The sequence below is a fragment of the Loxodonta africana genome, chromosome 20 (genome assembly GCF_030014295.1).
Source record: "Loxodonta africana isolate mLoxAfr1 chromosome 20, mLoxAfr1.hap2, whole genome shotgun sequence".
In the NCBI taxonomy this organism is placed as follows: domain Eukaryota; kingdom Metazoa; phylum Chordata; class Mammalia; order Proboscidea; family Elephantidae; genus Loxodonta; species Loxodonta africana.
The window spans coordinates 74,938,892-74,966,672 of NC_087361.1; the positions used below are offsets into that span (position 1 = coordinate 74,938,892).

The 27,781-nt window shown below is 38.5% G+C and overlaps 1 protein-coding gene across 2 annotated transcripts in view; it reads left to right on the forward strand.

Annotated features, from left to right (window-relative positions):
• Positions 1–1,638: 1,638 nt before the first annotated feature.
• KIF14 (kinesin family member 14) overlaps positions 1,639–27,781 on the forward strand; it is a 73,975-nt gene continuing 47,832 nt past the window's right edge. The window contains exons 1-16 of one of the 2 annotated variants that reach the window (XM_010590194.3): positions 1,639–2,107; positions 3,789–4,310; positions 4,410–4,989; positions 7,087–7,341; positions 8,221–8,308; positions 8,895–8,993; positions 9,975–10,027; positions 11,054–11,084; positions 11,541–11,648; positions 12,357–12,473; positions 12,806–12,921; positions 14,038–14,210; positions 15,281–15,428; positions 15,681–15,744; positions 18,100–18,284; positions 26,348–26,450. In XM_010590194.3, the coding sequence (XP_010588496.1) occupies positions 3,905–4,310; positions 4,410–4,989; positions 7,087–7,341; positions 8,221–8,308; positions 8,895–8,993; positions 9,975–10,027; positions 11,054–11,084; positions 11,541–11,648; positions 12,357–12,473; positions 12,806–12,921; positions 14,038–14,210; positions 15,281–15,428; positions 15,681–15,744; positions 18,100–18,284; positions 26,348–26,450 (2,526 nt within the window). In that variant the 5' untranslated portion in view covers positions 1,639–2,107; positions 3,789–3,904. Of the gene's footprint in view, positions 2,108–3,788; positions 4,990–7,086; positions 7,342–8,220; positions 8,309–8,894; positions 8,994–9,974; positions 10,028–11,053; positions 11,085–11,540; positions 11,649–12,356; positions 12,474–12,805; positions 12,922–14,037; positions 14,211–15,280; positions 15,429–15,680; positions 15,745–18,099; positions 18,285–26,347; positions 26,451–27,781 lie in introns of both variants that reach the window. The other variant, XM_003410204.4, reaches the window with a different exon arrangement.

The window sequence follows — 27,781 nt, forward strand, 5'->3', positions numbered from 1 at the left end:
CCCCCGCCCTTGCTCCGCTGACCTTTGAAGTATTCAGTTTATCCTGGAAACTTCTTTGCTTTTGGTCCAGTCCAGTCCAGTTGAGCTGACCTTCCATGTATTGAGTGTTGTCCTTCCCTTCACCTAAAGCAGTTCTTATCAGCTAATTAATCAGTAAAAAAACCCTCTCCCTCCCTCCCTCCCTCCCCCCCTCGTAACCACAAAAGTATGTGTTCTTCTCAGTTTATACTATTTCTCAAGATCTTATAATAGTGGTCTTATACAATATTTGTCCTTTTCCCTCTGACTGATTTCTCTCAGCATAATGCCTTCCAGGTTCCTCCATGTCATGAAATGTTTCACAGATTCGTCACTGTTCTTTACCGATGCGTAGTATTCCATTGTGTGAATATGCCACAATTTATTTACCCATTCATCCATAGATGGACACCTTGGTTGCTTCCAGCTTTTTGCTATTGTAAACAGAGCTGCAATAAACATGGGTGTGCATATATCTGTTTGTGTGAAGGCTCTTGTTTCTCTAGGGTGTATTCCGAGGAGTGGGATTTCTGGGTTGTATGGTAGTTCTATTTCTAACTGTTTAAGATAACGCCAGATAGATTTCCAAAGTGCTTGTACCATTTTACATTCCCACCAGCAATGTATGAGTTCCAATCTCTCTGCAGCCTCTCCAACATTTATTATTTTGTGTTTTTTGGATTAATGCCAGCCTTGTTGGAGTGAGATGGAATCTCATCGTAGTTTTAACTTGCATTTCTCTAATGGCTAATGCTCGAGAGCATTTTCTCATGTATCTGTTAGCTGCCTGAATGTCTTCTTTAGTGAAGTGTGTGTTCATATCCTTTGCCCACTTCTTGATTGGGTTGTTTGTCTTTTTGTGGTTGAGTTTTGACAGAATCATGTAGATTTTAGAGATCAGGTGCTGGTCGGAGATGTCATAGCTGAAAATTCTTTCCCAGTCTATAGGTGGTCTTTTTACTCTTTTGGTGAAGTCTTTAGATGAGCATAGGTGTTTGATTTTTAGGAGCTCCCAGTTATCAGGTTTCTCTTCGTCATTTTTGGTAATGTTTTGTATTCTGTTTATGCCTTGTATTAGGGCTCCTAGGGTTGTCCCTATTTTTTTCTTCCATGATCTTTATTGTTTTAGTCTTTATGTTTAGGTCTTTGATCCACTTGGAGTTAGTTTTTGTGCATGGTGTGAGGTATGGGTCCTGTTTCATTTTTTTGCAAATGGATATCCAGTTATGCCAGCACCAGTTGTTAAAAAGAGCAAATAGTCATTTTTACAATGTCAAGTCTTCAACGTAACGTGGATAGATTATGCTTTTTTTAATATTAAAGATCGACAAGACTGTCACTATCACTGCCCTACACCATCTTCGTCAGTTGCCCGCAACAACGCAGACCTCTCCCTCTTTCTCCGGTCGGAATTAAGAGGGCCGGAAGTCTACCAGAGAGCTGCGCCGGGGCGTGGCGGGACCCGTTGCCTGGGAGCGAGGGCGGGGCGGTCCACACACAGCCACCGGAAACCCCACCACCTGCGCTTCCGGGGGGCGGGAGGAAGCGGAGGCCCACGCCCGACGCGGCCGCCAGTAGCCAATCAGAAGACGGGGCGGTCATTCAAATTGTGGCCTCTGCTGGAGCCGGCTGCCGGGCGGTGAGTGACGTGCGAGCGGCCTGGAGGGTCCCCGGGGTGTTGGGCCCTGGGGAGGGTCCGAGGACGGGTTCTGTGGGGAGAGTGCGGGCGCTTCTCCTGCGGAGGACCGCTGCAGTGTGGACGGGTGGTCTGGGCTCAGGTCCTCTGTGCAGCCCGGAGTTCCTGGTCGGCGGCGTCGAGGCCCCCCGAGAGGAAGGGCTCCGCGGGGACCAGGACGCCGGAGTTCAGGGCTCCTCCGCCCAACCTTCTCCCGCTGGGTCTCGCCTAGTCGGCTGCCACGAAGAGGTCCATTCGCCGTCACAGCCCTCGTAGTGACCAGCTGAGGAAGAAGAGGATCACGGGGATGTTTTGGTGTTGGTTCCGACTTGTTTTCTTGCACTAATTCCAGTCTTCTTTAAAATCTGGTGGCGAAACTCCCCAGATAAAAAAAAAAACACCGTACTGATTTATGTAAGTAGCAAATAGTTTTCTGTTGCAGTAGACTTTCCAGGTTTTTTTTTTCTTTTCTTTAAATTCATTTCATGATAGTATGTTGTCATTTAGCGCCGATTCCGACTCATAGTGATCCCAGAAAGGTTGACGGAATGCTTATAAGCTGACGAAGTTTTTTGTAATAATGACTTTTATGTGGAACTTTAAAAGATTTACTTAAACATTGCCCGTTGCCGTCGAGTCGATGCCAACTCACAGCGACCCTATAGGTAGAAATACCCCATAGGGTTTCCAGGGAGTGGCTGGTGGATTCCAACTGTAGACCCTTTGGTTAGCAGCCTAACGCTTAACCACTGAGCGACCAGGGCTTCACTTAAACAGTAACTTCTAATTTGTTCCTGTATAACAATGATTTATGAACTAGTTTGAGCAAGTGTTATTTTACTAGTTAGAACCACGCATTCAAATTTAAAGGTTTGTTTATGTCAACTTAAGGAGTTTGCTGCAGAGTAGACTAGAAGCCAGATCTCTTAGCTGTCATCACTGCTGTTCTCTTTCTTCTAAACTTTAATGCCTGATAGATACTGTTGACATATATTTACAAACACATCGCTCTGATTTGTTATCTAATTGCTAGAGAGCAGACTACTTACCTAATCTTGCATAGTTCTGCTAACACGAGCAATTAATGTGTATTACTTATTGTCTGTGGTACTCATTTGTGAATAATCTGCCTTGTGACACCTCTCAATTTAATCTCTTTCATGAAATATTCCTGTATTCAGCATACATTCCACAGGTATTTATAAAAATGCATTGTTCCAGACTTTGACTTAAGTGCTAGGGTTTCCTTTAGGATCTCTCCCCACTTCCAAAGCTGGGACTACTTAAAAAAAGTGTTAATCTGTGTTTTCCGCCTTGACTAAGGAAATGAGAACAGAGGTCTTATCTTTGAAATCTCCACTGGCTATTAGAGGACCTGGCATACAATGAAAAAACCAATTGCCGTTGAATTGATTCTGACTCATGGTGATGCCATGTGTGTCAGAGTAAAACCGTTCTCCATAGGGTTTTCAATGGCTGGTTCTTTTAGCAGTAAATTGCCAGGACTTTCTTCTGAGGTGTCTCTGGGTGAACTTGAACCTTCGGCCTTTTGGTTAGCAGCCGAGTGCACTAACCATTTGCACCACCCAGGGACATAATGAGGACTCAGTGAATTTACTTGTTGAATGATGCTTGTAAACTCTTTGAGGGCAGAGATTTGTCTGAAGCTGCTTGGAAGTGATATCGGAGCTGGAGATTGAGTCTTGGAGACTAAAGGTGTCAGCTGAAGCCCTGAAGAAGTGGTGGTTCAGCTGTTAGAGACTGTGTAGTGAGCTGCACATAACGTGGGGGCCGTATTCATATTAAGTGGGTAGATTGAGAAAAAGAGTCCTCTAAAGAGACAGAAAAGACTAACACAAAGGAGGGTCAGAGTTTGGTGTCGATAAAAAGGTAGAGTGTTTGGAAGTAACAGTACCTTGGACTGGAACTGTCACAGAGGGGTCAAGTAGAAGAAGGATCGAAAAGTGTCATTATCACTGCTTTATTCTAATGTATTCCTCTGGGAAGTTACTTTTAAAAATGGGAAGTTCTCTCTATGTTTTTAAAGCCTGTTTAGGGTCTGTGCAATCTAATTTTTTTTCTTTTTTTTTTGTAGGTTAGCAGCTATTTTTAGAAACTGATATATGAGAAATGGCTGAAAGTCAAATAACCATCCAAAGACGAGCTTAGGTTCTTCAACAGCATCGTTTTCTAAAATAACTTGCTGCCAAAATGTCAGTATACGCTGCTCGTAATCGAAATGACAGCAATATCCTTGGTATTCCTTCTTCCCAAAAGAATTCCTCACTGAATGTCCTCTCCCAAGGTAGTGGACTTAAGCTGCATTCAAAGTCAAATATGTCAGAATGCGAAAATGATGATCCATTATTTGGATCTGCAAGTAAAATCAAAGACGTAAATAGCACTTACGTTATTTCTGCCTGTAAAAAAACGGGAGATCTGCCCCTGACCCCTAAACCTGTAGGTGGATTGACACTTCAGAGAAGAGTTACAAGGGACAAAGAATCGTCTTTGCTTGGTAGTGAGCTGGGAGAGACTGCTGAAAAACGTCTTACGTTACAACGTCGTGCTAAAACAGATTCTATGGAAAAGTGGGAAACAACGCAGAAAATGGGAGGTGAGACAGAAAATACTTGTGCTTCACAGGAAATTAGTAGAAATGTAAAGACTGTAAATACTGATAAAAACTCTTGTGTTGCATCTTCTGTACCTTTAGCTGAAGACTCAAAAAATGTTGAAATGATGACTGATGAAAAATACAAACAGACATTTTCAGCCCCCAGAGATGGAAATGAAAATGGAAATGTTGTGCTTAAGTACTTAAGCCATAGAACACCCACTGGTTCTCGGAGTCATATTGAAGCTGTTAGATCAGGACGCTTGGTAACAAAACCCTCTCAGAACAAGTTGGATATCAGAGTGTCTGGAACAGAAAACTTATATCATAGAAGTATTGGGAAGGACATTGTGAAAAATTCAGCCATTAAATTGGGAGCTTTAGAAAAAGGAAGAACACCTGTGAAATGCGTAACAGAACACAGATTAACGCCAAAGCGCAGTGTGCCTCAGTTGAAGAGCCCAGCTGCATCAGTACTGAAAAATCGAATGCCCAGCCTTCAAGTTAAACAAAGGCCAAAAAGTTCTCTTCTTGGAAATAAAACTGAAAGGTCACAAGAAAATACGCTCCCTCCTGAAGAAGAAGCTGCAGCTCAGAACACCGATATAAAAACAGACCCCTTAAAAGCAGAGAATAGTCAAGTGACCGTGGCAGTACGCATAAGGCCTTTCAGCAAGAGGTACGTAAGTCTTTTAAAATCCAAGGCTAAGTCCATGATATGTAATGCATCTTGCCTCTGGCAAGCCAATGTGCTTATGCATTTTCCAACTTGTTGGCAATATTTTTATGTAAAGAGAACTTTCAGATTTAGTTGTAGTATGTTGATTATTCTCAATGATTGTAAAATGAAAAAAATTGAGAATGTGTATTTTCTAAATCACCAACTTTTTTCTAGATATATTGCTTTTCAAAAGCCTGACTGAGTCACTTGAGTCTCTAATGCAGTCTGCTTTCAAATCTGTAACATATGGCAGGATCCTCTACCTTTCCCTTAAAAAGAGCCCTTACGGGTCACTCATTCCTCAAACAGATCTTTCCAGAACCCTTTCCAGAATGGTGCTCATCACCGTCATCCCATATTGAGAGATAATGATTATAAATGCAGTGATTTATTAGGTTTGATTCTGATGGCAAAAATCTCTCTCCACAAAGTGATTGTAGGTGGAGGTGACAGATTAGGGGTAGGGCTGAAATAGATGGACGTGACAAAATGTGAATGTGATATTTACGTATTTGAAAATATTTTAAGGGAAGACTGAAAAACTTGACAGGGACAGTAGTTTTAATTTGACGATGTGTATCTGAGCAAATTAGAAGAAGATACGGCAACCACTGCAGTGGGAAGGAACTTCTAGTTTGAGCATAAAGGGTCAATCACTAGTTAAAGGCGAGTCATAACAGCGCTATAAGGGCTTACTAGTGAAAATGTGGGGCTAATGATAAGGGGAGAGAGCTGAGAGTGAGCTGATTTGGCTCTTCAGAAAAGCTTCAAGAACCACAATAGGAAAAGAGGCAACATAAAAACAGACCCCGTAGGGACAAAATACAAGATGGCTGACTACACCGAAGGGCCAGGAGCCTGATTCCAGACTCAACAGACAAGCCCTGGAAGCAGGGCTGGGGTGGGGAGGCACTTGTCAAACTGATAAGGCAGGGGTTTGCAGGTTAAACTCTGATCCAAAATAGAGTTGGGAGGAAAAGGGATATCTGGTGCCAGACTCTTTTTTTTTTTTTGCATATCTAGAGTACGTGAAAGATTTCCACCCTAGTCTGAGGTAAAAGAAGAATGGACATGAAAATCCGTAACTCTAAGGGAGAGGATCTAGAGGAGGGAGTAACTTTCTATAATAGTGACAACAGCTGATAGCTAGGACAGACTTAGGATTCAAACTTACGTTCAGTGGATGTCTTAGTTATCTAGTGCTGCTATAACAGAAATACCACAAGTGAATGGCTTTAACAAAGAGAAGTACTACAGTAAAGTAGGTCAAAAGTCCAGATTCAGGGTGTCAGCTCCAGGGGAAGGCTTTCTCTCTCTGTAGCCTCTGGAGGAAGATCTTTCTCGTCAGTCTTCCCCTGGTTGAGGAGCTTCTCTGCACAGGAACCCTGGGTCTAAAGGACACATTCTGCTCCCAGTGCTTCTTTCTTGGTGGCATGAGGTGGTCCTGTCTCTCCACTTACTTCTTTCTTTTGCATCTCAAGAGATTGCCTCAAGGCACAGTCCAATCTTGTAGGTTGAGTCCTGCCTCACTAACACAACTGCCACCCATCTTCCCTCATTAACATCACAGAGGCAGGATTTACAACATATAGGAAAATCATAGAATACTGGGAATCATGGCCCAGCCCAATTGATACACACATTTTTGGGGGCATAATTCAGTCCATGACAACAGAGTTTGTTGAAATTATAATTTATGCCGTTTTTTACACAGATGCGTACCCCAAAACTTCTTTAAAATATATTTAAGATAAATTTTCAGATTCGAACTGAAGAGTATAAGTAGATTATAGCAGGTGGGATGGGAGAAAGGATTACTCAAGAGAAAAAAAGAGGAAAAATCTTGTGAAAATGGGGTAGATTTTCTGTAAAAGAGATCTGGAACCCCATTTTCCCTTCAAGTGGTGGCATTCGAGCTACTGGAGATGTATTAATGTTTGCTGCTTTACATTTCCACATAAAATTGAAGAATTTTCTTGCCTTTGAGGAATGTTATATTAGCTAGTTTTTATTTTGGGATTAATTTTATTTTTTTCTTTGTGTTTCTTTTTATAGAGAAAAGATGGAAAAAGCATCCCAGGTGGTCTTCATGAATGGAGAGGAAATAACTGTGCAACATCCTGACATGAAACAAGCTTACAATTTTATTTATGATGTTTCATTCTGGTCTTTTGATGAATGTCATCCTAACTATGCTAGCCAGACAACTGTTTATGAGACGTTAGCAGTACCTCTCCTAGAAAGAGCCTTTGAGGGCTACAATACCTGTCTCTTTGCTTATGGTCAGACTGGCTCTGGAAAATCATATACGTAAGTTTTATTGCAAATGTAATTATCCAGAAATTATTAAATCTTCTGTTAGGAGAAGCAGCATGGTGTGGTAGAAAGTTTTGAAATCACACAGATCTGGGCTCAAATCTCAGCTATTTTATATAGTAGCCATGCAAACTTGGGCAAGTTACTTATCCTTTGGACTTCAGTTTACACATGAGATACAGTTTTCTTTGTATCATTGACCTCATTTTACTATTAATTATACCTCTCGTATAAACTGAAGCCCAGCGAGGTTATGTATCTTGTAAATATTATGAGAATTAAAAATAAGTCATCTAATAAATGGTAGCTGTGACAATACCTGTCCTAGAAGGAAATACTCAGAATTTTAATGGTAGCTAATATTTTTTGAATTCTTCCTATATTCTCGTCACTGTGCTAAAGATTGGAGCCCTGGTGGGCAGTGGTTAAGAGCTCAGTGGTTAACTAAAAGGTTGGCAGTTCGAATCCACCAGGTGCTCCTTGGAAACCCTGTGGGGGAAGTTCCACTCTGTCCTATAGGGTCGCTGGGAGTCGGAATTGACTCGACGGCAACGATTTGATACAGGTGCTAAAGGTTTCACTTGCAGTCTGTCACAACAACCCTCTGAATTAGAGACTTCCATTATTCCCATTTTACAGAAGAAGAAATTGAGGCTTAGTGAGGTTAAGTATCGTGTCCAAGGTCACAGAGTTGATCAGTGTTAAGATCAAGATTTGAATTTAGTCAGATTCGGCTCCAGAGCCTAGGTTCTCAGCTATTAACTAAGATTTAATCAGCTTGCCCTCTGACTCATTTCCTCAGAAAGGATTTAAAAGAAAAACACACACAACTAACTACTTCTATTTTATCCTTATTCATAATGTATTTTCCAGGATGATGGGATTTAGCGAAGAACCAGGAATAATTCCAAGATTTTGTCAAGATCTTTTTGCGCAAGTAGCCAAAAAACGAACGCAAGAGGTATGTTCACAGAGTACCTGCAAGCCTGCATATTAGACTAGAAAGCAATCAAATCAAGTGAAAATCAGGGTTATGGTAACTAAAGAAACTAAGGAAACATTTAATGGAAGATGTAGTTCTGATAGCTAGGTCACTCTCCTTTGGAACAGTGGTATGGAAAGGGAGGGTGGGGACTCTGCATTTAGGATCAGTTCTTGCTGGTGTACAGTGATGGAGGGGTCGTCTCTTCTGTCAGCCTTTCTCTGCTTTATTCCTTTTGTGTGTGTATAAACCCATGGCCATCAAGTTGATTCTGACTCATAGCAACCCTATAGGACAGAGTAGAACCGCCCCATAAGGTTTCCAAGGAGCACCTGGTGGATTTGAACTGCCTACCTTTTGGTTAGCAGCCAAGCTCTTAACCACTGTGCCCCCAGGACTCCTATACTTCTTTATATTCTTCTAACTATAGCCTGAAGCCAAACACATAGTAGGTAGGTATTTAAGAAATGCTTAACGAATTGAATTGAATCTCACCTAGAGGTTAGTAAGAAGAACTACAAGGGCTTTTAAAATAAATTGCATGCTGTGTTTCTGTTCCTGCCAGGTCAGCTATCACCTTGAAATGAGCTTCTTTGAAGTATATAATGAGAAAATTCACGATCTCCTGGTTTGTAAAGGTGAAAATGGGCAGAGGAAGCAACCTGTAAGATTAAAACAATTTATTATTTGTCTTTGAGTTCTGTTCTTATAAATGCATGGAATTAGATGAGATTTCAGGATGATATGGCCTAACTTCTTATTAAAATGCTATTATATGATTGCGAATGCTTGGGATTAACAGCCTAACTTCTTCGTTATTTCGTAAGTAAGCTGAGAATCATTAGTAGAAATAAATCAGTTATTAAAATACCTCTTTTTATTTTAACCAAGTATCGTGTAAAAGTTAAACCATTTGTTACAAGATTTAGTTAGACCACCTAAACATCTAATGCCTAATAGTCTATAAAGCAGTAAAAGTTTTTAAAATTGGTTTTTTATTGTGGAATATGTATTTCAGTGGATTATCTAGCAAATTGGTATTTTATAGAGAATGTTTTCTGTGAAATACAAGGTTTCACAAATACAGAGGCCTTTTTTTTAAACTGCTATTCGAATTAAAAATTTTTAATTTTGAAAAGAACCTTGGAATGCGAACATTAAAATCTAAAGTCAGTTGAGTTGTTCAAGGCTGTGCAGCTTACTCTTGGCAAAATCAAGGAACTTAAAAATAAAACTTGGCATTTTCTTCTCTGTGTTTTTAAATTTCTGGCCACACACAACTTAAAATATATAATGTAAAAATGAAGAAAATGTTAAATGCCTGAAATTTAGTGAGCATGTTTAGAGAGCCACTTAAGAACATATAAGTAAAAGCTACTGCGGAATTTAACTTAAGGGCAAGAAAGCTGTAAGGCATTTGATGCTGTGCTGTATTGTTGCGTATCGTGCACATTTGTGGTGTTGAGGCAGTTTCTCAGTGCCTTACAGATTTGTTTCTGTGAGAACGTTTATGTTTATTTCTGGACATAAAAAAGACAGATCTCTTTACCTTAAACTCAAAATATAGAAAAATAATCGTTTGAAGTTATGTTTATTGTGAAGTATTTGTCATACACTTAACGATGCTAATGTTTGCTTCTGCTAGCTGAGACTGAGGGAGCATCCTATTTCTGGACCCTATGTGGAAGCGCTGTCAATGTAAGTGTTTGACTCCACAGGAGCAAGGAGAAAACGAATGAGTAGAGTGAATGTTGTTCTCCCATAAACCTTATGTTACTTCCATTTGCCTCCCCAGCTTTGAAACCTGCATGGCTATTTAGCCTTCTACGCTTACTATTATTCGATTAAATCTTCTCTCTCTAAATAGAGTCTTAGCTCTTTGTTTTTATATTTGTATTTTTCACAGCATCTATAAGTGCCTGGCATAGGGTATTAATTACACTGAGTATGAAATAAGTATTTGATTTTTCTCCCCTTCACCCTCTTTTCTCCCCATTAAGTTAAACCTTCTCCTTCAACGTGCTTTGTATACCGATTAAGATGAAGAGAGGAGAAGGCACGAAGATGAGCTCAGTTGTTTGATCTGTGCTAAGAGTCATTTGTGTTTCAACACTCTGAATGCTTCTCTTAAAGGAGAGAAAAAGTGATTAGATATGAGTTCAGCTCCATTTATTATATCCAGGATTATGTTGAGACCCAAACATGTATGTATGTGGGCGTGCATGCACACACGTAAAGTAAATCTTTTGATCTAATGGTTGTAGACTTGAATATTATAATGTTAAGATGCTAAGATACTTCATTGTTTAAGAAAAATCATACTTTTTGGCACAATTAAAACATTATTTTTAGAATAGGCAAATTTGTGGAAACCACAGTTTATTAGTCGTTACCAGGGGTGGCAGAGAGGGAAAGGGGGCCATTGCTTAGGGGCACTGAGTTTCTGTTCAGGCTGATGGAAGAATTTGGAAGCAGATAGTGGCGATGGTTGCACAGCACGATGAACATGATGGCACTGAATTGTACACGTGAAAAAGTTGAAATGTTAAGTGTTATATATGTTTTTACCACACACACACATGCAGAAAACCATTATTTTATTTCCTTCCCTTGAAGGCTGGGGTAAATGAAAGAGTCTGTGAGAATTAATGTAAAGGTTATTATTGCAGTATGAGAACAATAGTATCATCTGTAAAATCTGGTTTTTTTTTTTTTTTTAAATAGGAATGTTGTCAGTTCTTACTCTGATATCCAGGTAAGATTGATTTTCTGTGTTTTGTTTTCTTTTCATTAGATAGAAAGGTCATAATCATAAATATTCGTAAGAATATTTCTCCTTAATTGCTGTTTGCATAAACAGAAGGTTAATCTTGTTAATTATCGTAAAATGATTTTGTTTTTTAAACCTTAATCAAAAGTCTTGTTCTTCCAAATTAAAAAAAAAAAATGATTATTATGTCAGTTTGGAGTTATAGAAATAGCCTTTTAAAGGTATTATTTCCTGATTGAGATTTCTGTGACAGAAAAGAAAAAAGTGGACAATGGGAATACAAATGATAAAAGATAAACATTTATTAATAATCTTATTTTATAAACTAATTTTAAATGTGTGTAATGTTACCGGGTGTGCTTACTTAGCTTTGTTGTTCCATAACTTGTTCCAATAAATTATAGTCTGCAGCTCTGACCTTGCTCGCTTCTTTATTATTAGAGTTGGCTAGAATTGGGAAATAAACAAAGAGCAACTGCCGCTACTGGCATGAATGATAAAAGCTCCCGATCTCATTCCGTTTTCACCCTGGTGATGACCCAGACCAAGGTATTTTTTTTGGTGATTATTTTCGTAGATCAGGTAGTAAATAACATTTAAATTTCATGGTTTTCTTCTTTCATTCAAAAGATAAAAGTACTGTTATATCAGTAGAAGCATGTACACTAATTCTAAATGACTTTCTGTATATAATGGCAGTGTGTTGTTTTCATTATTTTTATGATCAGTAATACGTGGTAAAAACATATGAGAAAGTATATTATCTTTCAGGTGTTTTATAAGCACACTTAAATTTACAAAATGCAGCCATTGTATGCTATTAAAATTGTTTGCAAAGATCATTTTTAATAACTTTACCTATAGCATTCTATTAACTATTATAATCCGTTAAGTTTTTCTCTACTATGAGAAATTTATGTTGTTTTTAAATGTTTTGCTATTATAATGCCGGGATAAACAACACATTTGTGCATAAAGCTTTTTCTCTATGATTGTTTCCTTCATATAATTGAGTAGTTGTGGGTTTTTATTCTTTTAAAGCCATTTCTTTTATTTTGGCACAGCCCAACCACTGCTCAATGTATTGTTTTTAGTAGAATATGTGAATATTTATACATTGTGAAACTATCACAGATTCAAGCAGGGATGTTTTAAAAAAGAATGGTTGGTAATCTTATAGAATTTTCACTCATGAAGACATGTATTAATAGCAAGTCACTGAAGAACTTAAGTTATTTTAATATCATTTTGCTACAGACGGAATTGGTGGAGGGGGAAGAGCATGATCACAGAATCACGAGCCGCATGAATCTGATAGACCTGGCGGGCAGTGAGCGCTGCTCTGCAGCGCACACTAGTGGAGATCGGCTGAAGGTAAATGTGGATGGTTTGCATTTTGATAAAATTTAGTCCTGAGGGCATTATTTTCAGGATATTACAAACTGAATAAACTTACCAAAAAAAATGTATCTTTAGCTGCAGCCTACAGAATACATTGCTGTGGTTTAAAGAGGGATGCAAACTCTGTGGTTTGATTATTTTTCACAGAAACATTTTAGCAAGTTTTGAGTCATAGAAAGTTGGTAGCTTATAGAAGAAAGTACTTATTCATTAATTATACAAAGGGAGAAATACATTTTGTGAAATTAGTATATTGTTGAGCAATTATTTGAAAATTAATTTTTTTTTTTTTATCTTATGTATAGGAAGGTGTGAGTATTAACAAGTCCTTGCTGACTTTGGGAAAGGTTATATCCGCACTCTCTGAACAAGCGAACCAGAGGAGAGTTTTTATTCCTTATCGTGAATCAGTTCTTACATGGCAAGTATCTTCTGAAGTCAAATATAGTGAATACTGTGGGAAAAAATAATAGACTAACTTCATATAACACTGGGATAGAGAAGGAATATGGCCTAGTGGTTAACAATATAGACTCCGGAATCAAACTGGATTTGAATCTCAGCTCCGCATCTTAAAAGCTCTGTGACTTCGGACGAATCAGTTAATACTCTGAGCTTCAGTTTCCTCATCCGTAAAATGGGGATAACGTCAACACCTATCTTAGTGTTGTAGTGAGGATCAAATGATTAATGTAAAACTCTTAACACATAGTATGTGCTGTATGAATGTAAGCAAATATTACTGTACTTATTAGTGCCTGATGTGTGAATATATATGCTATTGCCAAACATAAAGTGAAATTAAATAATTTTTGTTTGGTTAGTGTAATTAATTTATATGTATTCAATTTTAAATATATTACATTTAAGTTTACATCTGTTTAGATTTAATTTCTAATTCTGATAAACATTTATATAATTCTGATAAGGACTGTATCTCTATTTGACAGAAATGTATCTTTATAATTGGTTTACTGTAATGTGGCTGCCACCTCAAAACCTATAAGGGAAAATCTGTTTTTATTTTTCCAAGCCTTTTGAAAGTTAAAAATAGTGAAATATATTCTGTATTAATAAAGGATATGCTTTTCAGTCTCATACTCCCTTTTTCCTTAAAATAAGCCTTTTGCATATAGTAGAATACAAAACTTTGGTTTATAGTCCATTCATTATTTTCAACATTTGTTGAACACCTGCTCCAAAAGGTTGTGGTAGCAATGGAAACACACAGACGACCAAGACATATAGTTCCTTTCCTAAAGTCGCTTGCAGTCTGGCAAGGCGAGAGGTATCTTACTAAATAGCTGATAACTAACCACATTTTAAAATTTCTGTACAGATTATTGCTTTACGAAACAATATAAAAAATGAAGAGAAAATACAGTGTTTATGAGATCTAAATATAGCTAGATACCAAAAATTATTAAAATGGTATTTAAGAGCAGCATATTGTTTGTTTTGTGCTTTCTAGGTAATTACTGTTATTCTAGGCTTTGTGAAGCAAAGTCTAATTATGACTTTTTTTTTTCCTTTAAAGGCTGTTAAAAGAAAGTCTGGGTGGAAATTCAAAAACTGCAATGATTGCGACAGTCAGTCCTGCCGGCAGCAGTATAGATGAAACCCTAAGCACGCTTAGATATGCTAACCAAGCCCGTTTGATAGTCAACATTGCCAAAGTAAATGAAGATACGAATGCTAAGTTAATCAGAGGTGAATATTTTTCTAAAAATTACTTTGCAACAGCTTAGTCTCACAAATTCTAGTCTTGAGAACATGCAATTTAAGGAAATCAGTTTTTTCTACACCTACTTATAATAGATTCTAGTCATCATTCCACAGTGATGGAGGAAGATAGAAGGACAGTGGGAAAAAGAATAAGTAATATGGAAGAAAAACAATCAGAAATTGTTTTAAAGGAGTAGAATATGAGTAAAGGGGAAACAGGAGGCATGGAAAAATAATTTTGCAGACTGAGTACAGATGTGTGTAGCAAATTAACAATAGAGTTATTTATTATTACTTTTTTCTTATGTCCTTTCCTTCATTGCCATTCCATTTATCAGCTCTGTTCTTGCTTAGCCTGTTGATCCAGAGGCTAAGCACAGGCCTAAATTTGTTTACGCTAAATACTACTTTGTGTTTATGCCTTGGTAATTACTCACCTAGGGTAGACTTTACATACCTGCAAAGAATCTTGATTTATGCCATGTCGTATCCCTGCTTATGTGGAGCTACCATCTTTTCACACCCCTTTGTCCTCTGGCCCTTTTTAGCAGCAGAAGGTGAATAGGTACTTCAGAGTTGTGATCCAGAGTAGAATCAGTTTTCTATATCACAGTTTATCCCTTCCTTTTTAGATCTCCTCTGTTTTACAAATGGAACCATTTTCATTAGAAATAAGCATTTTGAATTTCAGGTTGAAAAATGTTTGGTCTTTATCCAACATGTCTTATGAGTATGCTCTGCCCTGGACAATCTCAGCTTATGTCTCTTTTTACAGTGTCACTAATAGTACCATCCTTCCCTCTTAAGAGCATCCCACTATGGCCATCCTACTTATGAGGGGGGAAATTCATTAATATGAGAGTACTTTTCCAGGTCAAGCCTAGGTAGGGGTATATAGCTCATGTAAGTAAAGTAAAATTGATTTCTGAAATATTCTGTTTTATTTAATAATATTTAAAAATTCAAATAAAATAGAAGATGGGAGGATTGTACCTGACATGGAAATTATTATGTATTAAATGTGTTTTATCACATATCTTTTTATAAATATTTAGAGTTGAAAGCAGAAATTGAAAAGCTAAAAGCTGCTCAAAGAAACAATCGACATATTGACCCTGAACGATATAGGCTCTGTCGGCAAGAAATAACATCCCTAAGAATGAAACTGCATCAGCAGGAGAAAGACATGGCAGAAATGCAGAGGTGCGATACAGTCGGTACTTTAAATTTTCATTGTGTTTCCTTGGAATCATAGGACGAGTGGGGCCTGAAGAAGACGCTGAGTCTATCTTTCTCCCTACCTTCTGTATGAATAGAGCACCCCACCCCCAGACAATCATATTTTGAAATATTTCTAGGTTGTTCCCTAATCTTTATTGATGATCTAGCCTCTTGATTCTCAATCTTATATATCAGGATGTCTTTAACTCTATTGTTTTGTTTGTCTTTGGAAAGAGTATGGAAAGAAAAGTTTGAACAAGCTGAAAAAAGAAAACTTCAAGAAACAAAAGAGTTACAGGTATTATTTCAACCTTCTAAACTGATTGCAAATAAAAAAGAAATATGAAAGTAAACATGTAAATTTAATTTCTCAAATACTTACACTGACTCTGTACAAAGCAATACCATGAAGAGAATTAATATAAAGAATTGTTAAGATCAAGATTGTGATTGCTTTCAGCCCATAAGCTAGTTGGAAAGTTGAAATATAAACAAACTATACAGTTATATTCAATTTGACTCAACAAATATTGATTGAATATCTGTGCTGGGCCAGAAACAAGGATTGCCAGACTGTGTAAGGTGCAGTTCTGGCTCTCAGAGAGCTTGTGATTCAGGGGGAGATTTGTAGTTGTTGGATGCCGTCAAGTCGATCATGACTCATAGCGACCTCATGTGACGGAGTAGAACTGCCCTATAGGGTTTTCTTGGCTATAATCGTTATGGAAACAGATTGCCAGATCTTTCTCCTGCGAACCAGCTGTGTGGCTTCGAACCACTGCCGAGTGCTAACCTGATGCACCGCCAGGGCTCCTTGAGGGAGGTTTACAGTAAAAAGACAACTGTATTGTGATGTGACTTAATTAGCTTTAGCTATATGAAACTGTCATTTTTATAGGTAAAAAGTGGTTGAATACAGGCAGTTTCCTATGATCCAACCTAATGCAATGAAAAGTATGAGATGCAGGAGAGAGGACAGAATCATTTGAGGAGGGTGTTTATCAAGGAGGAAGGGACCGTTAAGCAGTGTGTTGCACAATGAGCAGTAGAGGAATACGTGTTTGAAGGCATGGAGGCCCAACACAGCTTGGATGTCAGAGAATTAAGACATTTTTTATGGCTGGAAATGAAAGCTGGTGACAGAGATTAGACTGGAGAGAGATGCAGGTGGGGAACTTGGATTTAGGTGATTGGGAGCCATTGAAGGGCTTTAAATGGAAAGAGAATGACATAAGCAGTCTTGTATTTAGACAGACACTTGTGGTCATAGTGTGAAAGGTGGATTTAAGAGAGCGAAGACTGTTGATGACAGAAAAGATTACTCATTTAAGAGGTAGCTGTTGCTGTTAAGGCAAGTGATTGTCAGAGCTTGGAGTAAGGCAGTGGCAGTGGGATTGGATAGTGGAGGAATTGGAGTCAAGAGATAGAAGGGAGGTAAAATTGATAGGCTTGGGAATGTTTTTGGATGTAGGGGTTGAGAGAAATGGAAAAGTCGAGAATGAGTCCCAGGTTTCTGAAATACGTGTATTGCCATTGTGAAATTGTCAGCTCGCTGTAGTGGTAAACGAAGGAGCCAGATGACAGTGAGTTGAGGAATGACTGAGAGATGAAAAGATAGAGCCACACATGTAGACTCTGAAAAACTTAGGTGAGAATTGCGGGAGTCAGAGATGGGCTTTGAAGTTGAGAGAAGGGTTTGTTTGTTTGTTTTGTGTTTATTTGTTTAAAGGATGAAAGAGACTTGAACATTTTTATAGGAGTCAGAAAGCTCCTTAATGAAGTGAGGTTCTAAAAGAGACTGGAGAAGATAGGTCATTGCCAGTGCCAAAGGTATTGGCAGTAAAGGAAATATTTCATATGATAGGTAGGGAAGTCCTATAAGGATTCAGGGGAAGGGAGGAAAATTCCATGGGAAAGGCCAGTCTGGGAAGCTTGGGTCAGATCTCGATAGGTAGAGAAAAGGAAGAGAGCACTTCAGGAAGGGAAAATTATATGAGAGTAAAGGAGGTGTGCTCGGAAGAGAGGGTGTGGATCAATTTTATTGGAATAAGCAGTTTGTGTAAGGTCATAAGGTGATAAAATTGGAAAAATAAGTTATGGTTAAGAGCTTAATTTCCAGGCCAAGGAATTTGAGTTTTGTCTTACAGGAAGCGAGAAGTCGCTGAAATGTTTGACTAGGGAATTGACATTTTGAGAGTACCTTTGCAAGAGAATTAATCCGCTATGGATGTAAGATGGATTGAAAACAGGAAAAATTGTTGGCAGGGCAATCAGGAGGGTACTATGGTAGGTAGTTCAGGTGTGAATTGATAAGGGCCTGAACTAAGGTGATGGCAGTGAGGATGTGAAACAAGGAACCGATCCGTTCTAAAGACATTTGGCGTGATTTGGTGACAGATTGATATGTGAGTGGGCTGAGGATGGTGAAGGATGAAGAATCAGCGTAACTCTAGGACCTTTAGTATGATTCTAACAGTTATCGGGAAGTCAGGAAGGGGAGATTCTTAGGAGGGCGAAATTCTAAGGAACTTTTAATTTATCGAGACTTCATGTAGAATGATTTAAATTTTTAACTTAGACCATATATTTTAGGTGAGTTTAGCAATTTTGTATTTATCGTTAATGTTAATTTTTTTTTTCTGACTTTCACTAGAAAGCAGGAATTACATTCCAAATGGACAACCACTTGCCAAACCTTGTCAATCTCAATGAAGATCCTCAGCTATCGGAGATGTTGCTATATATGATAAAAGAAGGAAAAACCACAGTTGGAAAGTATAAACCAAACTCAAGCCATGATATTCAGTTATCTGGGGCGCTGATTGCTGATGATCATTGGTATGTTAATCTTCTTAAATAAGGCATCTGTTCATTTTTCAGTGGTCTTCTATATCTTGTTAACATGTGGTTACCTTCACTGAGGCATTAGTTTATACTGATTCTTGTATATAATTCTTCAAACTCATCCTCTAGCCAGGAAAACCAGGCATACTCAGTGTTTGTAAGGGTTATAGGTCAGTTATTCTCAGTGTCAAATATTGTGCTCCCTATTTTTGTCTTGGAGCCCTGGTGCCACAGTGGGTAAGAGCTCAGCTGCTAACCAAAAGGTCGGTAGTTTGAATCTACCAGCCACTCCTTGGAAACCCTATGGGGCAGTTCTGCTCTGTCTTGTAGGGTTGCTGTGAGTCGGAATCAACTCGACAGCAATGAGTATATATCTTTGTTTTGGTGTATTTGATCTTTCGTTGGTTGAGGGACACTTTCCTTTCTTAGAATTATAATTATGTGAATGAAAGCAAACTTCTAGCCATCTTAATGACAGAAGTTTTGGTTGGATTGCCAAATTTTAAAATTTTGTTTCATGTGACCTTTACATGAATGGAATGATAGTGTATGTGTTGTTGGGATGGTAGTGTGTGTAAGCTGTTTTGACTCTTCATCGTTTTCAAGATTTATCCATGTTGATGCTCTTTCATTTTCACAGCTATGAATCATTCCATTCCAGTATATGAATTTATCTATTATATGATTACAATTTATTTATTTTGCTGGTAGACATTTGGGTTGTTTCTAATTTTTTTGCTGCCACAATATTTCTTTTTGTATTCTTGTATGTGTTTCCTGGTACAAATGTGAAGAGTTTCTCTAGAAAGAGTGTCCCAGTTGCTAGGCTGAGATAATGACCTTACGAGTTCTCAGAGGAGCTGGTAGGAACTTGGGAGACCTGAGCTGCCAGACCAGTCATCTCTCACTGTGAGCACCCTCTCTGTTTACCCCAGTGTGCTGTATAAATATTATAATTTTCTAAGTATGTATAATAATAATTTAAAAAGTTTAAGAAGCACTTAAAGTGTATGTCTAGGAGTAAAGTTGTTTGGTTGAGGGATATGTGCATCTTCAGCTTTATTAGGTAATTTCAAATTGCTTTCCGAAACCATTATCAGTTTCTGCTTCTGTTGGTGGAGCATAGCCATTGCCGCACATCTTTGCCAACACTTGGTGCTGTCAGACTTTAATTTATGCCAGTCTGGTGAATGTTAATTGATATCTCATTGTGGATGCATTTTGCATTTATTTCATTAATTATGAGGTTGATTATCTTTTCATATATCCACTGGCCTTTTTGTTTGCTCTTCTGTGACTTGCCTATTTATGTCTTTTATTCATTTTTCAGTTGGCTTGTTTTTTTTCTTAATAACTTGTAAGAGTTCTTTATATATTCTGCTGGCCAAACCCGTATGGGTTTTATGTGTTGCAAGTATCCCTTAATGAGTGTGTGATTCACCTTTCCACTCTTTTGTGCTGCGTTTGGCGGATGGAAGTTCCTGATCTGATTGCAGTGCATGTCATCAGTTTTGTCCTTTATGGTTGTCAATTTTTGTGTCTTGTTTAAGAAATCCTTTCTACATTGAGATCATAGAGATGTTTGTCTAAATTTTCTTATAGATGTTTTCAAGTTTTGTTTTCACATTTAAGTTCTTAAGTTGTCTGGAATTTTTATTTGTTAAGAAGTTGGGATCTAGATTCATTTGTTTTCCATGTGAATAACTTGTTGTCCCAGTACTACACATTACCCCTAAATGCCAAAAAAAAAAACCCAAACCTGTTGCCATTGAGTTGATTCTAACTCATAGCAACATATAGTGTATTGCTTTTTTTGTGATCTGTACTGCTCATATAACAAATTTTCAAAAATTTGGAAGTCTGTTTCTTCTCTCTGATACCCTATGGACTTAGTTACTTTAGCTTTATAATAAGTCTTTATATCCGGTAGAGAAAATCCTCTCGTTTTTCAGATCCATTTGCTCTTTAATTAAGTAATTGTTTTGTATAACAGAAATGCAATATTACTTCTATTAGTGGCAAAGATATAGAACAAGCTCTGAAAGAGTTAAGAGTCTAGTAGGGGATGAGGAAGCCCCCACTTGCCTCTCACTCTGTTGGTCCTTGTTTAGTACAGTCATCAGCCTTTGTCTTATTCCCTGGACTGTAAACTCCGTGAGAGCTGGTTTCATGTCTGTCTTCACTGTTGACACATATCTGGCATGCAGGGATACAGTGAATATAGGAACTTCAGTACCCATCAGTATATATTGTGTTAGATGAGTACTACATACTTAGAGCTTAAAAGTAAAGAGAAGGAAGAGTCTGCTTCCTGCTGAGACGTAAAGAAAAGCTTCTTAGAGCTCTAGCTTTTCAGTTGGGTTGAAGGATGATAGAGATAAGGGAAAGGATGGCCTTTGTTGAAGGAATGACTCAAACAAGGGAGGAAAGCTAATATTAAGGCAAATTCATGGTACTGAAAAGTTTGAGTATGAGGTGGGGTTCTTCTGGGAAAATGTAGCAAATAAGGGATATTGGTGGTTAGAACCAGATTGTGGAAGTTCCAGAATGGTAGACTAAGAAAATTTTTTTTTTTTAAATAATTTTTATTGTGCTTTAAGTGAAAGTTTACAAATCAAGTCAGTATGTCACATATAAGCTCATATACCCCTTCCTCCATACTCCCACTTACTCTCCCCTTAATGAGTCAGCCCGCTCCCTCCTTCCAGTCTCTCCTTTAGTGAAGGTTTTGCCAGTTTCTAACCCTCTATACCCTCCCATGTCCCCTCCAGACAGGAAATGCCAACACAGTCTCAAGTGTCCACCTGATACAAGTAGCTCTCTCTTCATCAGCATCTCTCTCGAACCCATTGTCCAGTCCCTTCCATGTCTGATGAGTTGTCTTCGGGAGTGGTTCCTGTCCTGGGCCAACAAAAGGTTTGGGGACCATGACCGCCGGGATTCCTCTAGTCTCAGTCAGACCATTAACTCTGGTCTTTTTATGAGAATTTGGGGTCTGCCTCCCACTGATCTCTTGCTCCCTCAGGGGTTCTCTGTTGTGCTCCCTGTCAGGGCAGTCATTGGTTGTGGCTGGGCACCATCTAGTTCTTCTGGTCTCAGGATGATGTAAGTCTCTAGTTCATGTGGCCTTTTCTGTCTCTTGGGCTCATAGTTATCATGTAACCTTGGTGTTCTTCATTCTCCTTTGATCCAGGTGGGTTGAGACCAATTGATGCACCTTAGATGGCCGCTTGTTAGCATTTAAGACCCCAGATGCCACACTTCAAAGTGAGATGCAGAATGTTTTCACAATAGAATTATTTTGCCAATTGACTTAGAAGTCCCCTTAACCCATAGTCCCCAAACCCCTGCCCGTGCTCCGCTGACCTTTGAAGCATTCAGTTTATCCTGGAAACTTCTTTGCTTTTGGTCCAGTCCAGCTGAGCTGACCTTCCCTTCACCTAAAGTAGTTCTTATCTACTAACTAATCAGTAAATAACCCTCTCCCACCCTCCCTCCCTCCCCGTCCCGTAACCACAAAAGAATGTGTTCTCAGTTTATACTGTTTCTCAAGATCTTATAATAGTGGTCTTATACAATATTTGTCCTTTTGCCTCTGACTGATTTCACTCAGCACAATGCCTTCCAGGTTCCTCCATGTTATTAAATGTTTCACAGATTCGTCACCGTTCTTCATTGATGCGTAGTATTCCATTGTGTGAATATACCGTAATTTATTTAACCGTTCATCCGCTGATGGACACCTTGGTTGCTTCCAGCTTTTTGCTATTGTAAACAGTGCTGAAATAAACATGGGTGTGCATATATCTGTTTGTATGAAGGCTCTTGTTTCTCTAGGGTATATTCCGAGCAGTGGGATTTCTGGGTTGTATGGTAGTTCTATTTCTAACTGTTTAAGATAACGCCAGATAGATTTCCAAAGTGCTTGTACCATTTTACATTCCCACCAGCAGTGTATAAGAGTTCCAATCTCTCCGCAGCCTCTCCAACATTTATTATTTTGTGTTTTTTGGATTAATGCCAGCCTTGTTGGAGTGAGATGGAATCTCATCGTACTTTTAATTTGCATTTCTCTAATGGCTAATGCTCGAGAGCATTTTCTCATGTATCTGTTAGCTGCCTGAATATCTTCTTTAGTGAAGTGCATGTTCATATCCTTTGCCAACTTTTTGATTGGGCTGTTTGTCTTTTTGTGGTTGAGTTTTAACAGAATCATATAGATTTTAGAGATCAGGCGCTGGTCGGAGATGTCATAGCTGAAAATTTTTTCCCAATCTGTAAAAATCTGTAGGTGGTCTTTTTACTCTTTTGGTGAAGTCTTTAGATGAGCATAGGTGTTTGATTTTTAGGAGCTCCCAGTTATCTGGTTTCTCTTCGTCATTTTTGGTAATGTTTTGTATTCTGTTTATGCCTTGTATTAGGGCTCCTAAGGTTGACCCTATTTTTTCTTCCATGATCTTTATCGTTTTAGTCTTTATGTTTAGGTCTTTGATCCACTTGGAGTTAGTTTTTGTGCATGGTGTGAGGTATGGGTCCTGTTTCATTTTTTTGCAAATGGATATCCAGTTATGCCAGCACCATTTGTTAAAAAGACTATCTTTTCCCCAATTAACTGGCACTGGGCCTTTGTCAAATATCAGCTGCTCATATGTGGATGGATTTATATCTGGGTTCTCAATTCTGTTCCACTGGTCTATGCGCCTGTTGTTGTACCAGTACCAGGCTGTTTTGACTACTGTGGCTGTATAATATGCTCTAAAATCAGGTAGAGTGAGGCCTCCCACTTTCTTCTTCTTTTTCAGTAATGCTTTACTTATCCGGGGCTTCTTTCCCTTCCATATGAAGCTGGTGATTTGTTTCTCCATCACATTTAAAAATGTCACTGGAATTTGGATCGGAAGTGCATTGTATGTATAGATAGCTTTTGGTAGAATAGACATTTTTACTATGTTAAGTCTTCCTATCCATGAGCAAGGTATGTTTTTCCACTTCTGTAGGTCCTTTTTAGTTTCTTACACTAGTACTTTGTAGTTTTCTTTGTGTAAGTCTTTTACATCTTTGGTAAGATTTATTCCTAAGTATTTTATCTTCTTGGGGGCTACTGTGAATGGTATTGATTTGGTGATTTCCTCTTCGATGTTCTTTTTGTTGATGTAGAGGAATCCAAGTGAGTTTTGTATGTTTTTCTTATAACCTGAGACTCTGCCAAACTCTTCTATTAGTTTCAGTAGTTTTCTGAAGGATTCCTTAGGGTTTTCTGTGTATAAGATAGTGTCATCTGCAAATAAAGATAATTTTACTTCCTCCTTGCCAATCCGGATGCCCTTTATTTCTTTGTCTAGCCTAATTGCTCTGGCTAGGACCTCTAGCACAATGTTGAATAAGAGCGGTGACAAAGGGCATCCTTGTCTGGTTCCCGTTCTCAAGGGAAATGCTTTCAGGCTCTCTCCATTTAGAGTGATGTTAGCTGTTGGCTTTGTATAAAAAAAAAAAAAAAAAATTATTTTTTTATTTTGGCTTTGTATGGATGCCCTTTATTATGTTGAGGAATTTTCCTTCAATTCCTATTTTGCTGAGAGTTTTTATCATGAATGGGTGTTGGACTTTGTTAAATGCCTTTTCTGCATCAACTGATAAGATCATGTGGTTTCTGTCTTTTGTTTTATTTATATGGTGGATTACATTAATGGTTTTTCTAATATTAAACCAGCCTTGCATACCTGGTATAAATCCCACTTGGTCGCGGTGGATTATTTTTTGATATGTTGTTGAATTCTGTTGGCTAGAATTTTGTTGAGGATTTTTGCATCTATGTTCATGAGGGATATAGGTCTGTAATTTTCTTTTTTTGTGGTGTCTTTACCTGGTTTTGGTATCAGGGATATGGTGGCTTCATAGAATGTGTTGGGTAGTATTCCATCATTTTCTATGCTTTGAAATACCTTTAGTAGTAGTGGTGTTAATTCTTCTCTGAAGGTTTGGTAGAACTCTGCAGTGAAGCCGTCCGGGCCAGGGCTTTTTTTTGTTGGGAGTTTTTTGATTACCTTTTCAATCTCTTTTTTTGTTATGGGTCTATTTAGTTGTTCTACTTCTGATTGTGTTAGTTTAGGTAGGTAGTGTTTTTCTAGGAATTCATCCATTTCTTCTAGGTTTGCAAATTTGTTAGAGTATAGTTTTTAATAATAATCTGATATGATTCTTTTAATTTCATTTGGGTCTGTTGTGATGTGGTCCTTCTCGTTTCTTATTTGGGTTATTTGTTTCCCTTCCTGTATTTCTTTAGTCAGTCTAGCCAATGGTTTATCAATTTTGTTAATTTTTTCAAAGAACCAGCTTTTGGCTTTGTTAATTCTTTCAATTGTTTCTCTGTTCTCTAATTCATTTAGTTCAGCTCTAATATTTATTGTTTATTTTTTTCTGGTGCCTGATGGATTCTTTTGTTGCTCGCTTTCTATTTGTTCAAGTTGTAGGGACAGTTCTCTGATTTTGGCCCTTTCTTCTTTATGTATGTGTGCATTTATCAATATAAATTGACCTCTGAGCATTCCTTTTGCTCTGTCCCAGAGGTTTTGATAGGAAGTGTTTTCATTCTTGTTGCATTATATGAATTTCTTTATTCCCTCCTTAATGTCTTCTATAACCCAGTCTTTTTTCAGGAGGGTATTGTTCAGTTTCCAAGTATTTGATTTCTTTTCCCTGATTTTTCTGTTATTGATTTCCACTTTTATGGCCTTGTGGTCTGAGAAGATGCTTTGTGATATTTTGGTGTTTTGGATTCTGCAGAGGTTTGTTTTATGACCCAATATGTAGACCAAGGAATATTGATGGGAGAGTAGATAGAACTAGGAAGGGAGTGGAACAAGAAGACCTTGCTTAAACCTTTGCTGGTTAAGACACTAGATTGGTGGGAGGGATGGCCTGCCAGAGGGTGAGTTCCTCTTTTCTCTAAAGGATGCAATTGAACTAGTATTCGTTAATACGGATCTTGGAACCTAACTGGTCGTTTTTGGTTGGGACTGAGCCTTTGCTTCCCTTTTCTCCTCTCTATCCAGTTTATCCGAAGAGGAACTGGACTTTGGAGTTTCTTTCCTGTTCTCTGGGTATAAAGAACAAAGGAACAAGTAGCATTTATAGTTGATTTTCTGGACAGGGTCCAGTTATTTTATATGAATAAGGAGTAAGATTTTTCATGAGAGAAAAAAAATGTTTGTTGTTTTTTCCATTTGCTGATTTGTAAAACCAGAAACATAGAAAAGTAAAAAATAAAAACACTTAAAATTGTCCCATTCATGGGTGACCACTGTTAATATTTTAATAAGTTTGTTCCTTGAATTTTTTTTTTCATTTTAGGGAAAAGAAGTTTTATTTTTTTAAAAAATCTTTATAATCAAAATACATGGGATAGAATCGTTTCCAATGTAGCTGAGAGGGGCCAGATTTTTTTTTTTTTATATACTTTTTATTGTGCTTTAAGTGAAAGTTTACAAATCAAGTCAGTCTCTCATACAAAAACCCATATATACCTTGCTACACACTCCCAATTGCTCTCCCCCTAATGAGACAGCCCGCTTTCTCCCTCCACTCTCTCTTTTCGTGTCCATTTCGCCAGTTTCTAACCCCCTCCACCCTCTGATCTATCTCCCCTCCAGGCAGGAGATGCCAACATAGTCTCAAGTGTCCACCTGATCCAAGAAGCTCACTCCTCACCAGCATCCCTCTCCAACCCATTGTCCAGTCCAATCCCTGTCTGAAGAGTTGGCTTTGGGAATGGTTCCTGTCCTGGGCCAAGAGAAGGTCTGGGGGCCATGCCCACTGGGGTCCTTCTAGTCTCAGTCAGACCATTAAGTCTGGTCCTATGAGAATTTGGAGCCAGATTTTTTTTGCCAAAACTTTAAAATCTAGTTGAAGCAAAATAAAAGAATTTTAAATTATTTTCGTAATAAACTGACATGAACTTTAATACTAAAGGAATAACCCAAGCAGGATCATCCTGTATTGCCTGCTTCATATTTTTAATGTGTCCTGTAATTGTAACAATGTGCCTCTTATCTTTACAGTACCATCGAAAATTTTGACGGGACAGTGAGTATTATCCCAGTTGGGGAAGCAAAGACTTATGTTAATGGAAGACATATTTTGGAAGCCACAGTATTACATCATGTAAGTTGACTCGTACTGAAAGATAAGAAATTGTTTGACCTTGAGCAAGTCATTTAATTTCTTTGAGTCTCAGTTTTCTCCTCTGTAAGATAAGGGAGTTGAACCAGTTTAAGGATTTTTCCAGTTCTACAATTCTCTTTTCTATTAATTCAGAAGCTATTGTCCTTTATGCAGAGACAAAAATTATATCCCTATGAACCAGTACCTAAAGAGCAGACCACTTGACAGCAATCTTATGTGTCCAGTAAAGAGCTGGGCCTTGGAATCAGGCCAGAAAGGGTTGAAGCCCTGGCGCTACTGTTTGCTATCTGTATGACCTTTAGCAAGGAGCTCTGGTGATGCAAAGGTTAAGTGCTTGGCTGCTAACTGAAAGGAAGGTCAGCAGTTGGAACCCACCAGGTGTTTCATGGGATGAAAGTCCTGGCAACCTGCTCCTGTAAAGATTAGAGTCTAGGAAACTCTATGGGGCAGTTCTACTCTGTCCTATAGGGTCACTATGAGTCGGAATCGACTTGGCAGCACACAGCAACAACAAAAACGTGATCTTCAGCAAGTTATTTTACTAAGATGATTGCTTAATAGTGCATAAACTAGGACACTTTTGAGAGAATTATTATTATTATTATTTTTTATTAAGTTTACAAATTAGGTCAGTCTCTCATACAAAACCTTATATATACCTTGTATACTCCTAGTTGCTCTCCCCCTAATGAGACAGCACGTTCCTTTTCGCCACCCTGTGTTTCTGTGTCCGTTCAACCAGCTTCTGTCCCCCTCGGCCTTCACATCTTCCCTCCACACAGGGGCTGCCCAGATAGTCTTATGTGTCTACTTGATCCAAGAAGCCCACTCCTCACCAGTATCATTTGCTGTCTTATAGTCCAGTCCCAATCCCTGTCTGAAGAGTTGGCTTCGAGAATGGTTCCTGTCTTGGGCTAACAGAAGGTTTGGGGACCATGGTCTCCGGGGTCCCTCTGGTCTCAGTCAGACCATTAAGCCTGGTCTTTTTATGAGAATTTGGTGTCTGCATCCTGCTGCTCTCCTGCTCCCTCAGGGGTTCTCTGTTGTGTTCCCTGTCATGGCAGTCATCGGTTGTAGCTGGGCACCATCTAGTTTTCTTGTCTCAGGCTGATGTAGTCTTTGATTTATGCGGCCCATTCTGACTCTTGGGCTCATACTTACCTTGTGTCCTTGGTGTTCTTCATTCTCCTTTGCTCCAGGTGGGTTGAGACCAATTGTTGCATCTTAGATGGCCACTTGCTAGCATTTAAGACCCCAGGTGCCACTCTCCAAAATGGGATGCAGAATGTTTTCTTAATAGTTTTTGTTAT